The sequence below is a fragment of the Apium graveolens genome, chromosome 9 (assembly GCF_009905375.1).
Source record: "Apium graveolens cultivar Ventura chromosome 9, ASM990537v1, whole genome shotgun sequence".
In the NCBI taxonomy this organism is placed as follows: Eukaryota; Viridiplantae; Streptophyta; class Magnoliopsida; order Apiales; family Apiaceae; genus Apium; species Apium graveolens.
This window is the reverse complement of record NC_133655.1, coordinates 201,049,091-201,063,569: the sequence shown is the minus strand read 5'-3', so window position 1 is coordinate 201,063,569 and position 14,479 is coordinate 201,049,091. Positions and strand designations below refer to the sequence as shown.

General features: G+C 36.3%; 1 protein-coding gene across 1 annotated transcript; it reads right to left on the bottom strand.

The window, feature by feature from the left end:
- Positions 1-394: 394 nt before the first annotated feature.
- Positions 395-13,822, bottom strand: LOC141685865 (uncharacterized). Its single transcript, XM_074490943.1, has 4 exons — positions 13,595-13,822; positions 3,187-3,579; positions 1,161-1,694; positions 395-1,081 (listed from the first exon to the last, which is right to left on the bottom strand). The coding sequence occupies exons 1-4, from the start codon at positions 13,820-13,822 to the stop codon at positions 395-397; spliced, it is 1,842 nt and encodes a 613-aa protein (XP_074347044.1).
- Between the last annotated feature and the right edge of the window lie 657 nt (positions 13,823-14,479).

The following is a 14,479-nucleotide window of genomic DNA, read 5'->3' as shown; positions in this document are numbered from 1 at the left end:
TGTACAAGCTTGTCTCTTGGTCACTTATTTGTTTTACGGTTCGCTTATCTTTCGTTCTCGTTTATCGTTTGAGGGATCATACCCGGGATCTTATTACTTAGGTTCCCTTAACCTTTCTCAATATATTATATTCCTTTTATGATCCTCTCTTATAATCCTTTAATTTCAATCCTTTTTATCCTGTTACCTTATACTCAATTCTCTCCGTATCTTGTGGATTTCCGGGAAAAATTAAAGTGTTCGGAATTGGATTCTGACGATCTTTACATACACTTATATACCACATAGAGTACTAATAATATCCCATAAGATCAATAACAGAACCCCTACATAGCGTGGCATGAAAAGTTTTCTCGTTCAGCAAAAACACTATTCATAAGGGTTTCAAAATTTCTCAAAAATTGGGGTTATTACACCTACCGTCATAGTCAGTTTCATCAGTTTCATCTATCTCGGATTCTCGACTCCTATTAGTTGTTGTAGTAGAATCCGGAGGAATATAACTTTCTCTTTCGGCCGTGCGAAATGCGCTGTCACTACAATTTGATTTTCTAATGTAGTTATGAATCGCCATCGTGGATAGAACGATATCAGTTTGCGTATCTATCTTATACATCGGCATATTTGCTAAAATAGCAAATCTAGCTTTCCACACCCCGAATGTTCGCTCAATAACCATTATGCAAGAAGAATGAAGATGATTATATTTTTCTTTAGGATTTCGTGGTACACGTTCGCTGCCATCACCCCGACGAAAATCTGCAAGATGATATCTAATGCTTGAACCTTTATACGGAGCCATGTATCCTTTTTTGTGTGCATAACCTGCATTTACAAGATAGAATTTGTTTCCACTTGGATGTGGAAAATTCAGATTCCCTTGAGTTGTAGCCTCATTTAAAATACGACTATCATGTGCTCCCCCTTCCCAGCCCCCCCAAGCAAAAGTAAAGCACAAGTTAAAATCACAGATTGCTAGAATATTTTGAGTGGTGTATCCCTTTCTACCAAAATAGGGTGTACGCTCTGTTTCTTTTACTCGACATTTAATATGAGTACCATCAATAGCTCCAATAGCATCCTGCGATTAATATTGAAATAATATTAATTTTTATCAACAGAAGTCATGAAAATATTTGGATATAAATATATACACTTACTTCAAAATATGGATGATATCGTTCATGTTGAGGTGTATGATAACCACATCCCGTATTATAATTTGAAGCCGGTTTAATGTAATCACTTGCCAGTCTGCAAACAGCTTGTAGAACAGAATGAAAATGTCGACTAATAGTCTCACCAGAGTGATTCCACATTTCTTGCATTAAACGATTCCCACACCCATGCGCAACAGTCATTAAGAAGATCCCTACTTCCTCATATTCAGACATGCCTTGTGTGGGAACCAACCCATAACGATCTACTAATATTCGACAAAAACTTATAAAAATATCTTTAGACATACGAAAATCTTGATAACAACGAATTTCATTCCCTTTCATTATTTCGTCAATTAATTTACCTCCCGTTCTAATTGAATCATGACATGGCTCTTTGTGTACAAAACTTTCATAATAATACACCAATGTGTAAGTAGCGGCACGACAAACCGTTTGCCAATCCAACAAATTTGACTCATCTTCCTCAGTTTCATTTGGAATTTCAAAATCGTATTGATATGCATGGTTTGACTGGATACAAAAATTGATTAACTAGGAATTAATGTGGTAATACTAATTACTATCAAAAGTTAATGACTATTATTAACTACTATCACTATTATAGCTACGACTTAAGAAAAAAAATAGATAATATGTAACATGGGCTTGGGCCAGGATAAAAAGACATAGATTTTTAACTAAAAAGGCTAATGAAAATGCAAATGGGCTAACTAAAATGAGATTAAAGAAGTTGAGCCAATCAATGAAATGGGCTAGTCTACTTTCATACAAGAATTTATACTACAACAGTAAGAAAATGGGGTTATTAAAAACAATATTTAATTGTTAGTTAATGCTAAGAAATGAAGGCTTTTAATTATTGATGTAATGGTTACCAAATAACTAAAGTAATGACTGTCAATGCAAAAACTAAACAAATTTTAACATTAAGAGAAACAATAAACAAGACACCAACTGAAGAAATGGATGCGGGCCGAGAATTAAAAATGGACTCAAAACAAAACATGGGCCAAAGTGAAGATATGGGCCAGGACTTTACTAATTAAACATATTGCAAGATAAAAAACAAACATAAATTTAAAAGATGAAAATTGGAGCAAGTACATTTGCTGTTGCTGGAATAATATACACCCAGACACAAACTGAGATTATGCCGAGTACAACTTTTTCCGGAATAGAAAATTAAGAAAGGAAGGAAAATTATAAGATGCAAACACTAAGTTCTGAACTTATTAGGCTTGTGTTTGTGTTTAATGAACTTATTATTAAGTATAAATAAGCCAAATAGTTGCAAGCAGTTAGTACTTGGAATTCTTTGAAATATTACATTTATGTAAACTTTATGTAACTTAATTTGAGTGATACAAATTTGAACAAATCAGAATCTGTAAGGAGCATTTTGGATTAACTTCACTTCACGGCTTACCTATAAGAATCATAACCGCAGGTAGAGCATAAACATAAAACTTGTGATTTCTAAAATAGGAAAATTCTCACATTACATCTAATTAATAAATGAATAGCCAAACTTCAAGTCAAAGCGGCAGGAAACTGCCTTCTCTAGCATAAAATGAAATGGAAAATTAACAAATGTTATTGGAACCTCGGCGTTTAAATTATCAGAACAAGAATCATGACTATGAAGTACAACACTAACCTCTTAAACAGGCAACCGATATATACAGCTTAAAGACAAGGTACCATGGAGTTACAGTTCTATATGAGGGTCAAGGAGGGATGAAGTTTATGAATTTTCTGTGATCCACTGCAGGCTTATAAGTTCTGATTTTCAACTACATCTAGGTACACTTGCCAACAGCAATTAAAAAACTTAGCAGCACATTTACATATCATGATTATTACATCTATAGTTAATACCCATTTCTCGACCTTTGTTCTGCAAAGTCACACATAAGCAGATAAGCAAACCTAAATCACATTGCCAGAAATCAATATCAACATCTCTAATGAAATTGTAAATTGTAGACTGTAAAAGATGTACCTTAATTTTCTCCTTCCACCATTCATCAGACGCTTCAAATTGTTTTGTCAACTCATTCCATCCCAAACCAGTTTGCCCAAACTTCGATTTCCTAAAAATTTTGTAATCTTCTCTCATCGCATCCGAATGATTCTTTAGTTTTCTTAAATCCCAAACGGTATCCTTTCCTGAACGAGCAGCAAATTGAAGATACACAGCTTTCCAACCTTCTTTGTTCAAAGTGGTGTTAGGCCTGTTGCCTTTAACAACCTGACCGTAGCATAGCCTGACAAATAAATCATGTTCTTCATCTCCCCACTTGGCAGCAAATGATGCAGAAGGAGTCGCACCTACGGGAGGAGCCGCACCTGATGGTTGATCCCGTTGCCGTATCTTCGATTGTGCCCTTGACATCTGCACAAACCATTACATCGATCAATGATCCACCTTAAAGAATTTCATAGATCAAAAAACAAATTATGAAGTGCAGATAATTATATGTTGTTGATTTATCACATATTTCCTATATCTACATAAACAAACTCACAGATGCAAATGACAATATTAATAATCAGAACCCATGGCATGATAGGAGTGTAGAAATAGCACCAGCCAAATTGCAAGTCCAATAAAAATTATAGCAACTCATAATCCATATGAGGCACCTGACACACCCATTTTTTCCACTTCTCTTCTAATTAGTCTATCACTCAGAATAAAGAATACTTGTTACTACAGGCACTAACCTTCAACTTATAGATCAAAAGGTTTACAAAATAAAGACCATTATCGTTTCCAATATACACAAATCATTAACATCGACATCAATAAATACACGAAACCAATCAGATTTGCTATTTTAACGAAACTAAAAATACACACAAATATATACATAAGGGAGAGAGGGGAGATACCTGATGAGAACCAAAGCAGGTGTAGAGAGATCGAATCGGATTTGAGCGCCAAATTGAGAGAGAGCAGAGAGGGGAGAGAGCGGAGAGAGAGGGGAGAGAGGGGAGAGAGAGGCGCCTAGGTTAGAGATGAATAAGTGGAGATGTATCGGGTGAGGTACATTTCACTTATGGGCTTATCCCATTTGAGGTAGTAGTTGATAAGTTAGAACCCAAACGGTCCATGATAAGTTTTTATGGGCTTAAGCCCAATTAAGTGAACTTACTAGAAACGCCAAACAAGTGCTTATACTGGAAGTCAGGACTTAAGCATATCAGTACTTATATTATCAGGAGATAATCATCAGAAGTTAGATATTAGAACTTAAGTGCTGAAGGACGATCAGATAAGGACAGTAGCTGATTAAAGGAAAGAAGATCAAGATAAACATAAGAAGAGATATGCATGAAGAAGGAGTTCCGTGAAGAATTGAATACTTGGAAGAAAAGATATCTGATTGATATATTTTAGGAAGCAGAATTATATTCCATATCAATTAGCGATTATCTTGTAACTGTGTAGTATATAAACACAGACATAGGGTTTACACTATAAGTGTTATCATATTCGAGAAGATTATTCATTGTAACCCTAGCAGCTCTCGTGATATTTGTTCATCACTGAGAGGTAACAGTTCCACACTGTAACAGAGTTTATTGTTTCAATAAAGTTTGTTTTCTGTTACTTAATGTCGATTTGATTGTATTATACACTGTATTCACCCCCCTCTACAGTGTGTGTGACCTAACAATATAGGCTACAATAGGGACCGTGGATAATTAAGTTGGGCCTTCTAATTACATCTTGAGCCTAGCCCAATGTAATTAAATATTAATTCAATCCACTAAAGAATTAATATTTGCACTACCTTTCCTAATACCGTAATTTAATTAATTCGGTTCCAATATTATTTGCTTATTAAATTCCCCATGTTTAAAATATCATATGTCCATTAATTAAATAAATTACTGATAATTTATTTAATTAATAACTTTTATCCTTGATCATCCACTCAACCTTTATTTAATTATGCCAGAATAAATTCCACCTGCAGGGTTTCACATAATTAAATCTTTTTGAGCTTTCAAGGGGACATCATTAACCCGAATATTATCAGGACATGGATTCCTTCAATAAATAATATCCACCATGTATATAATTCCATCACCCAAAATATAATGATATAATTCAAAAGAATTATTTCATATATAAATCAAAGCATGTAAATAATATACACGTGTCAATTACTATTTCCGGATTAAGAACCTAAGCATTAATAATAACATAGAATCTTAGTTCTCCTTCTTAATCAGTATTAAGGGAATAATTCTAAATTTGATCCTGTTCAATATACACAAAGTATACTAGTATTATTTATTAGTCAATATAAACTAATATAAATAATACTACAGCCATACCAGTGGATTGTCCAACACCACCTGTGCTGTGAACCTTATTATATTATATAACCGTATTTAACAAACTAATATTCTGTATCCCATTTGATACTAGATTGTTCACAATATATAATATTAGACAACATGTAAACATTCAAATGATTCTCAAATAAACTGGCCAGAAATAAATGTACATACTTCAAATAAATATTTTCAGTATACACTAACAATCTCCCACTTATACTCAAAATATTCTATGTGTACATCAGTGTTTATTTAATCCACTATTACATAAAAATCTATATGTCCATCCATCTGACTCCTATCGCTTCCACATGCTTGTCAAAAACCTTGGTTGGCAAGCTCTTTGTGAAAGGATCTGCTCGGTTGTCTTCTGATGATATGTGAGCCACAACTATATCCCCTCGCTTTACGATTCCTCGTATGAGATGATACTTACGTTCAATATGTTTAGCTGCTTTGTGGTCTCGCGGTTCCTTTGAATTTGCCACAACACCAGTTTTATCACAATATACCGTCAAGCTCCTAGGCAAATTAGGTACCATATCTAAGTCCAAAAGGAAGTTCCTGAACCATACAGCCTCCTTGGAAGCCTCAGAGGCCACCACGTACTCGGCCTCCATGGTGGAGTCTGCAATACATTTCTGCTTTACACTCCTCCATATAACGGCTCCACCTCCCAAAGTAAAAACATATCCCGAGGTTGATTTCCTCTTATCCCTATCTGATTGGAAATCTGAATCAGTATATCCCAAAGGAAATAGATCTGAGGCCTTGTAAATTAATATATACTCCTTAGTCCTTCTCAGGTACTTGAGTATAGTTTTTACTGCACTCCAATGTTCCTGACCTGGGTTCGACTGATATCTACTAACCATGCCTACAACAAAGCAGATGTCAGGCCTCGTACATAACATAGCATACATTAAGCTTCCACATGCTGAAGCATAAGGAACTGCTTTCATGCTCTCTATATCCTTAGGTGTCGAAGGACACTGCTTCTTAGATAGAGCAACTCCATGCTTAAAAGGTAAAAAAACTTTCTTGGAGTTCTGTATGTTAAAACGAGCTAATACTTCATCAATGTAGGGCTCTTGAGATAAAGCCAACATCCTTTTCTTGCGATCCCTTATAACTTTGATCCCAAGGATGTATGCCGCTTCACCTAAGTCCTTCATGTCAAATTGTTTGAACAACCATGCCTTTACTGATGACAACATCTCAACATTGTTTCCAATGAGTAAAATATCATCTACATATAGTACTAGAAAAACCACTGCATTACCTTCACTTCTCTTATACACGCACGATTCGCTTGGACTTTGATCAAATCCATATGTCTGGACTGCCTGATCAAAACGAATATTCCAGTCTCTAGAAGCTTGTTTAAGTCCATAAATAGACCTCTTAAACTTACATACCAGATGCTCTTGGCCTTCCTTAATGAATCCTTTTGGTTGCTGCATATAGATGGTTTCTTCAAGACTTCCATTAAGAAAAGCTGTCTTGACATCCATTTGCCAAATCTCATAATCGAGATGAGCTGCTATAGATAAAAGAATATGGATTGACTTAAGCATGACTACCGGTGAAAAGGTTTCCTCATAATCGATACCTTCTTTCTGAGTATACCCTTTCGCAACAAGTCTTGCTTTCCAGGCTTTCACCTTTTTATCTAATCCCCTCTTTTTATTGTAGATCCACTTACATCCAATAGGTTTTATACCTTTGGGTGGTTCCACGAGCTCCCAGACCTGATTAGAATACATTGATTCTATCTCAGATTCCATCGCCTTTTGCCAAAGATCTGCATCTTTGTCTTGTACTGCCTCTTCGTATGTACGGGGATCATCATCATGTTCACCAGGGACCAAGTCTGAAGACTCTCCCAAAAACATGAATCTATCAGGCTGTTGAACAACCCTCCCACTACGACGAGGCACTGGTGCGGTATTAGTGACAGGTTGTACATTATGTTGTGGTTGTTCTACTTGTACTACAGCTTCATGGGTATTATTTGTCCCTCCCACTAGTTCCTCTAAAATGACACTACTCATGGGTTTGTGATTCATTATATAGTCCTCCTCCAAGAATCTTACATTGGTGCTAACAATGACATCCCGATTCTTCGGACTATAAAATAAATATCCTTTCGTTCCCATGGGGTAGCCTACAAACAACCTTACTTCTGTACAAGATTCTAACTTAGTCGCGTTCTTGTTCAGCACATGTGCTGGACAAACCCATATTCGAATATGTCTTAGACTCGGTTTATCCCCGGTCCACAATTCTAAGGGGGTTTTAGGAACCGACTTAGAAGGTACTGAGTTCAGAAGATAAGCTGCTGTCTCTAAGGCATGTCCCCAAAATGACTTGGGTAAATCCGAATAACTCATCATCGATCTAACACTCTCTAAAAGAGTGCGGTTCCTTCTCTCTGCTACACCGTTCTGCTGGGGTGTGCCTGGTGTAGTTAACTGGGATTCTATCCCATTTTCTGATAAATATTCCCTAAATTCTCCAAGCAAGTATTCGCCACCACGATCTGATCGTAGTGACTTGGTACTTTTATTAAGTCGCTTCTCCGTTTTAGCTTTGTACTCTTTGAACTTATCAAAGCACTCAGACTTACGGTGCAACAAATAAACGTACCCATATCTAGAATAATCATCAATGAAAGTGACGAAATATTCATAACCACCTATTGCTTGGATATTCATGGGTCCACATAAATCAGAGTGAACCAATTCTAACAGTTGTTTGGCTCTATTCCCTTTTGCCTTGAAAGGCCTATTAGTCATTTTACCTTCCAAGTAGGATTCACAAACTGGAAATGGCTCCACTGCCAATGAGCTTAAAGGCCCGTCTACTACCAGTCTTTGAATCATCCTCAAGTTAATATGACCTAATCTCAAGTGCCAAAGATATGTTTGGTTCAAACTAGAAGGTTCCTTTCTTTTAGTAGAGTTAGAAGATGTGTTGTTCAATTCCCTAAATTGCAGTTGCAGTGCAGGTTGACTAGGATTAATTATATACAAATTGTCTTGCAATGTACCAGAACATATAATTCGTTTATTCATCATAATAGAAACTTTACGATCCAAACAAACATTATAACCATCCAAAGCAAGTTTAGAAACCGAAATTAAATTCCTTCTAAAAGAAGGTACATAAAGACAATTGTTCAAAACCAAAATCCTATCAGAACCAAAAGATAAATGAATAACTCCTACTGCAACTACTGCTACTTTCGTAGCATCTCCCATGAACACGTATATCTCACCATCTCTAAGCATTCTGGATAGTTGGAACCCCTGTATAGAATTACGAACATGATCAGTGGCTCCTGTATGTACACACCAAGTGCTCGTATATATAGCCGCTATAAATGTTTCTGTAACTAGAGAAAGAGACATACCAGTATTATTTGTCTTCTTAGGAAGAGGACAATCCTGTTTCCAGTGACCTGACTGTTTGCATCTGAAGCACTTTCCCTTAGGCTTTTTCACACCACCCTGAACTCCCACTGCCTTCACAGCTTTCTGTGTCTGAGCCTTTTTCTTCTTCTTAATACCTTTCGGCTTAGAGGAAGAACCTTTCTCAGCCATATTCACTTGAACACTCTGCCGAAATAATCCTTCAGCTGCCTGAAGTTCTGTCAGCAGTTCCGCGAGACTATACTGCCTCTTGTTCATGTTGTAATACAAGCGGAACTGCTCAAAACTCTTGGACAAGCTCATAAGGATAATGTCAATATGGGTTTCCCCATCAAGTTCAGCACCAAGGATCTCTATCTCATTCAGATGAGACATCATCTTGAGAACATGATCCCTTACAGGTGTGCCTTCAGCCATCTGAGTGTTCATTAAAGCCTTCATGGCTACTTGCCTAGCAACCCTATTCTGATCTCCAAAAAGTTCCTTGAGATTAAAGAGCATATCCGAAGCAGTGGCCATAGACTGATGCTGATGCTGCAAAACACCCGACATTGCTGCCAGAATGTAACATCGCGACATTTCATCAGCCTTAATCCACCGTTTATAATACTCTTTCTCATCTTCAGGAGCATCAACAGCAGGCTGTTCAGGCTTGGGTTCATAAATGCAAAACTTGTACTCCTCAGCAGTCAACACAATGTCCAAATTTCGTTTCCATTCAATATAGTTAGGTCCGGTAAGTTTGTTATCCTTAAGTATGGTGAATAGTGGATTAAAACCCATTTTATCCTGAGAATTATGCATAAAAACATCACATAAATAAGGGTGCATTAATTATTAAGATCTATTGATTCCTCTAACAATTATTAAAATTTAATGCACTAACATATAAACACCATAAGCTTCTGGTCTGCCACGATGTGTGACATGTATGCCACCTAATTTTGTTTAAATGTTACTTCGGTCCTATTACTAAATAATATGCCACGTTGGGGTGGACTATATTATTTTTCATAGCTAAGTGTATACCATCATCAAATCTTAAATTATTCGAAATCTATGGAACTTGGTACGCCACGATGGGTGGCGTGTATACCTTCCAATATTCGTAATTTTGCCTTGAATATAATACTTCAATTCAATATTCATCAATGGTTTGATTTCCAGGTAGTGGAGGAGTCACATCGGTCTCGCTTAAAACCCACAGCCTTACAAGTTCGATGAACTCGTTTTTGACAAAATCGCCCCAAATCAGAAATAAAGAAAATCCGTATTTTATTCCTTTGAAAATTAATTTAAAAAGTTTGTTCTAGTAATTTCTATAACATTCTAGACACCATAAATTACATGCCACGATGGGTGACGTATATATAATTTATATTCGTCTTTATGTTAAATTACCTACAACCAATAATGGAGACCATGGGATTTTATATTAATTCCCTCTCCCACTTAGAATTTTTTATTATTAAAATTGAGGAATTTTAAAATTAAATGGGGCCCTATGTTGTTATAATTATGTCTAATCATGCATTCAAAATACACACATAATTTTAGCAACATATAACATTTAATTAAAGCAATAAATAAATTTTATGTCCATGTCATCCTAATTAAGTTAAACATGCAATTTTAAAAGAATTACACACATAATTAACGACACACATAATCAATAAATTAAAGCAATAATTAAAATTTAATGGAAAAAATTAAAATAAATTTTCCACTATTATGGCCCTTGAAAAAAAATCCAGCTCTCAAAAAAAATCTGCCCCAAGCGTGCCCCGACGCCCCCAGCAGCCCCAGCAGCCCCAGCAGCCCCAGCTGCCGCAGCAGCCCCAGCAGCCCCAGCAGTCCCAGCTGCCGCAGCAGCCCCAGCAGTCCCAGCTGCCGCAGCGGCCACAGCGCGCGCGCCTGTTGCTTTTCTGTGAGTTTTGTTTTGATTTTGTTCGATCCAAACATCAACAGCAGCCCCTTGTAATCGCACAGCGGAACAAAAAACTAACGGAATTGATTTCCGATCGCACATAACTATTACAAAATACCCGGAACAATTACAAAAAAAATAGATCTAATACAAAACTAATTTTGTAAAATCTATTCTAACACGATCAACCCTCGTGTAAATTACAACCACGATTAAACCACGTGGAAACCAAAACAAAAATTAACCACAATTAAATCACGTGGGATCCAAACACATAATTAAAATATATATGGCCATAATAGTGGATTAACAACCTGCATCAAAACCAATACAAGCAAAACACTATATACACGCATATATAATTACGACATGGACATTATATCATAAAACGTAGAACCCATTACCAGGCTCTGATATCAATTATTGGGAACCACGGACTTAGGTTGTTACTATGTTTTACGATAAAGATTACGAAAAGAGGATTACCTTGTTAATGGTTGATTCCACGCTCTTCAATTGTATTCCCAAATTCCCTTGAGGAAAGTGTGGCCTCCGTCTTCTCAAGTTATCCTCTCTTCTTGCTCCTTGGTGGCTACAATATGTTTTTACACAATTGCCAAGCAAGAAGAGAATAAGAATATATATAGGCTACAATAGGGACCATGGATAATTAGGTTGGGCCTTCTAATTACATCTTGAGCCTAGCCCAATGTAATTAAATATTAATTCAATCCACTAAAGAATTAATATTTACACTACCTTTCCTAATACTGTAATTTAATTAATTCGGTTCCAATATTATTTGCTTATTAAATTCCCCATGTTTAAAATATCATATGTCCATTAATTAAATAAATTACTGATAATTTATTTAATTAATATCTTTTATCCTTGATCATCCACTCAACCTTTATTTAATTATGCCAGAATAAATTCCACCTGCAGGGTTTCACATAATTAAATCTTTTTGAGCCTTCAAGGGGACATCATTAACCCGAATATTATCAGGACATGGATTCCTTCAATAAATAATATCCACCATGTATATAATTCCATCACCCAAAATATAATGAAATAATTCAAAAGAATTATTTCATATATAAATCAAAGCATGTAAATAATATACACGTGCCAATTACTATTTCCGGATTAAGAACCTAAGTATTAATAATAACATAGAATCTTAGTTCTCCTTCTTAATCAGTATTAAGGGAACAATTCTAAATTTGATCATGTTCAATATACACAAAGTATACTAGTATTATTTATTAGTCAATATAAACTAATCTAAATAATACTACAGCCATACCAGTGGATTGTCCAACACCACCTGTGCTGTAAACCTTATTATATTATATAACCGTATTTAACAATCTAATATTCTGTATCCCATTTGATACTAGATTGTTCACAATATATAATATTAGACAACATGTAAACATTCAAATGATTCTCAAATAAACTGGCCAGAAATAAATGTACATACTTCAAATAAATATTTTCAGTATACACTAACATGTAGAGCATCTACGGAAGTATTATCAGTAGGGTGTGGCTTTGGCCCCCTAGTTTCTATAATTAATACTTATGTGATAGGCTAGTAGTAAATAAATTCCTCCTAGCCAAGGGGGTAGTATACATGACTATGAACCTTGGAACTGGCAGAAGGATAAAATTTTCAGAATAATTTCCCCACAGAGCATAGTAGCCATGGGACTGGTGTAATTTTTATACTAGAACGCATTATCAGTAAAAGAACAAAGTTGAGTCAAATTTCTTTATGTGTTTCATTTTCTTAAAGAAACAGTTAGGGTGTGCCCTAACCAAAAATGGCCCCTTCAATAGTAAAGAAAAAGTCATTTTTGAATACGTGAAATATATCCATGAAACAATGTTCTCTAAATTGCTAAACATCCTATTTAAGAATGTCTGCTAAATATCAAGATGCGCCTCTATGAAAGGACGCGCCTAGAGTTTCTATACACTTAGATAATTTCAGCAAATGATAAAAGAGTATGATTAAGAAGAAGCTAAGACAAAAGCTTAAATAAAATGAGGCGCGCCCTATGGGTAGAGGCGTCTTGACAAATTTCTCTTGAAAGATTGTTAGATAAGAATGTTTACTTTTAAGGCGTGTCTTACCCATCAGGGCGCGCCATTAGTTTGGTACTTAGGAACTTTTTACAGAAGATCAACTTGTTGAAATAAAGATAAATGAAACCTTACGACAGTAACAACGCAGATAAAAGAGTAGCAAAATGAAATATAATCATACAACTTTACATAGCATCAAAATAGGGCTGGCTCCTCAAAGTATTAGAAGACTTAGTTCTGATAAACATGATAATAAATTAGGGCGCACCCTGATTTTCACCGGTTGGAGGAATGGATTGGAGAGGAATTGATGGGTCAACCTCAGGCGCGTCCTTCTCAGGCTCGTCAGTAGGCGCGCCCTCAGCTTCTTCTAAGCCGAGCTTAACCCTTTTCTATTGAATCTCCTTAGCAAATTCCATCTTGAATTCAGCCATTTCAGCTACGGTTTCTTCACCAAACTTCTCGAAGGTGTACTCAGGATCGTTCGCCACGAATCCAATCCTATGAAAATGAAAATCGTTGGCAAAAGCATCATCTATTATGATCCTCCTCTCCTCCAGCTAGCCATTCCTCTCATGATCCTCGAGGTATTCAATCCTTGCCTTCACGTCATCTATCTCGGTATGGAGAGATTCAGCTTTTTGGTTGGCTATTTCAAGCTGGGAAGTTGAGTTTGCCACCTCACCTTTGAGGAAGGAGATTTCAGAATCCTTGGCCTTGATATTTTTAGCATGAAGAAAGTCTTTGTCCTTCAAAGTGTTCTTCAAAATGTTATTCTCACCTTGCAGCCTCTCAAGGCGCGCCTTCTCCTTTAAAAGCTTGTCCACCATCTGATTGGAGTGGATGAACAGTTGGCAAGATGCCTTAATGGAAGCCCTGGTGGAATCCTCCAAGCTCATGGCTTGCCACTACTCCACCTCCTCATCTGTAATGTGGAGGGAACCTAAAGGACCAAGGGAATTCAAAGCAGCAGAGGATCCTGAAGGCACACCATCGATCCTTGGCTTCTTGGGCGCGCCTTGTTTTTCGGTCAGATCAATGATTGGTCTTTTCGGAACATGAGTAGTCTGAGGGACAGGAGTAGGAACAGGAGCGGATGTTTGGGCTATTGAAACATCTTTCCTTGATTTGGGCTTGGATTTGTCGCTTGGACGCACCCTGAACGATTTAGGAATCCTTGGGGGAGCCATCTCTACACAAAACATGAAAAATATTAGTTAAACCTGGCAACAAGGCGCGCCTAATCAAGGGGATGCACCAAAACAAGGCTGCTAATAGAGGTTACCGATATGAGATGTACAAAGAAATGACTAGTAAAAATAAAAACATATACATAAGTATAAATGTGCAATCTACAAAATAACAGTTAAAAGTATAAGGCCCCTAGTAAAGGGTGCGCCCTAGATAAGTGATGTTGAATCAATAATATGATATACAAGGAGTGAAACTAACAAGAAATTTTAAATGAAACCAAGTTTTTATTAAGC

Coding starts and splice junctions, on each gene's coding strand:
- LOC141685865 (XM_074490943.1), bottom strand. CDS start 13,822: ATGGTGGACAAGCTTTTAAAGGAGAAGGCGCGCCTTGAGAGGCTGCAA. Junction 1,695..3,186: donor GGTGGAAGGAGAAAATTAAG/GTACATCTTTTA, acceptor TTTTGTATCCAG/TCAAACCATGCATATCAATA. Junction 1,082..1,160: donor GATATCATCCATATTTTGAA/GTAAGTGTATAT, acceptor TATTAATCGCAG/GATGCTATTGGAGCTATTGA.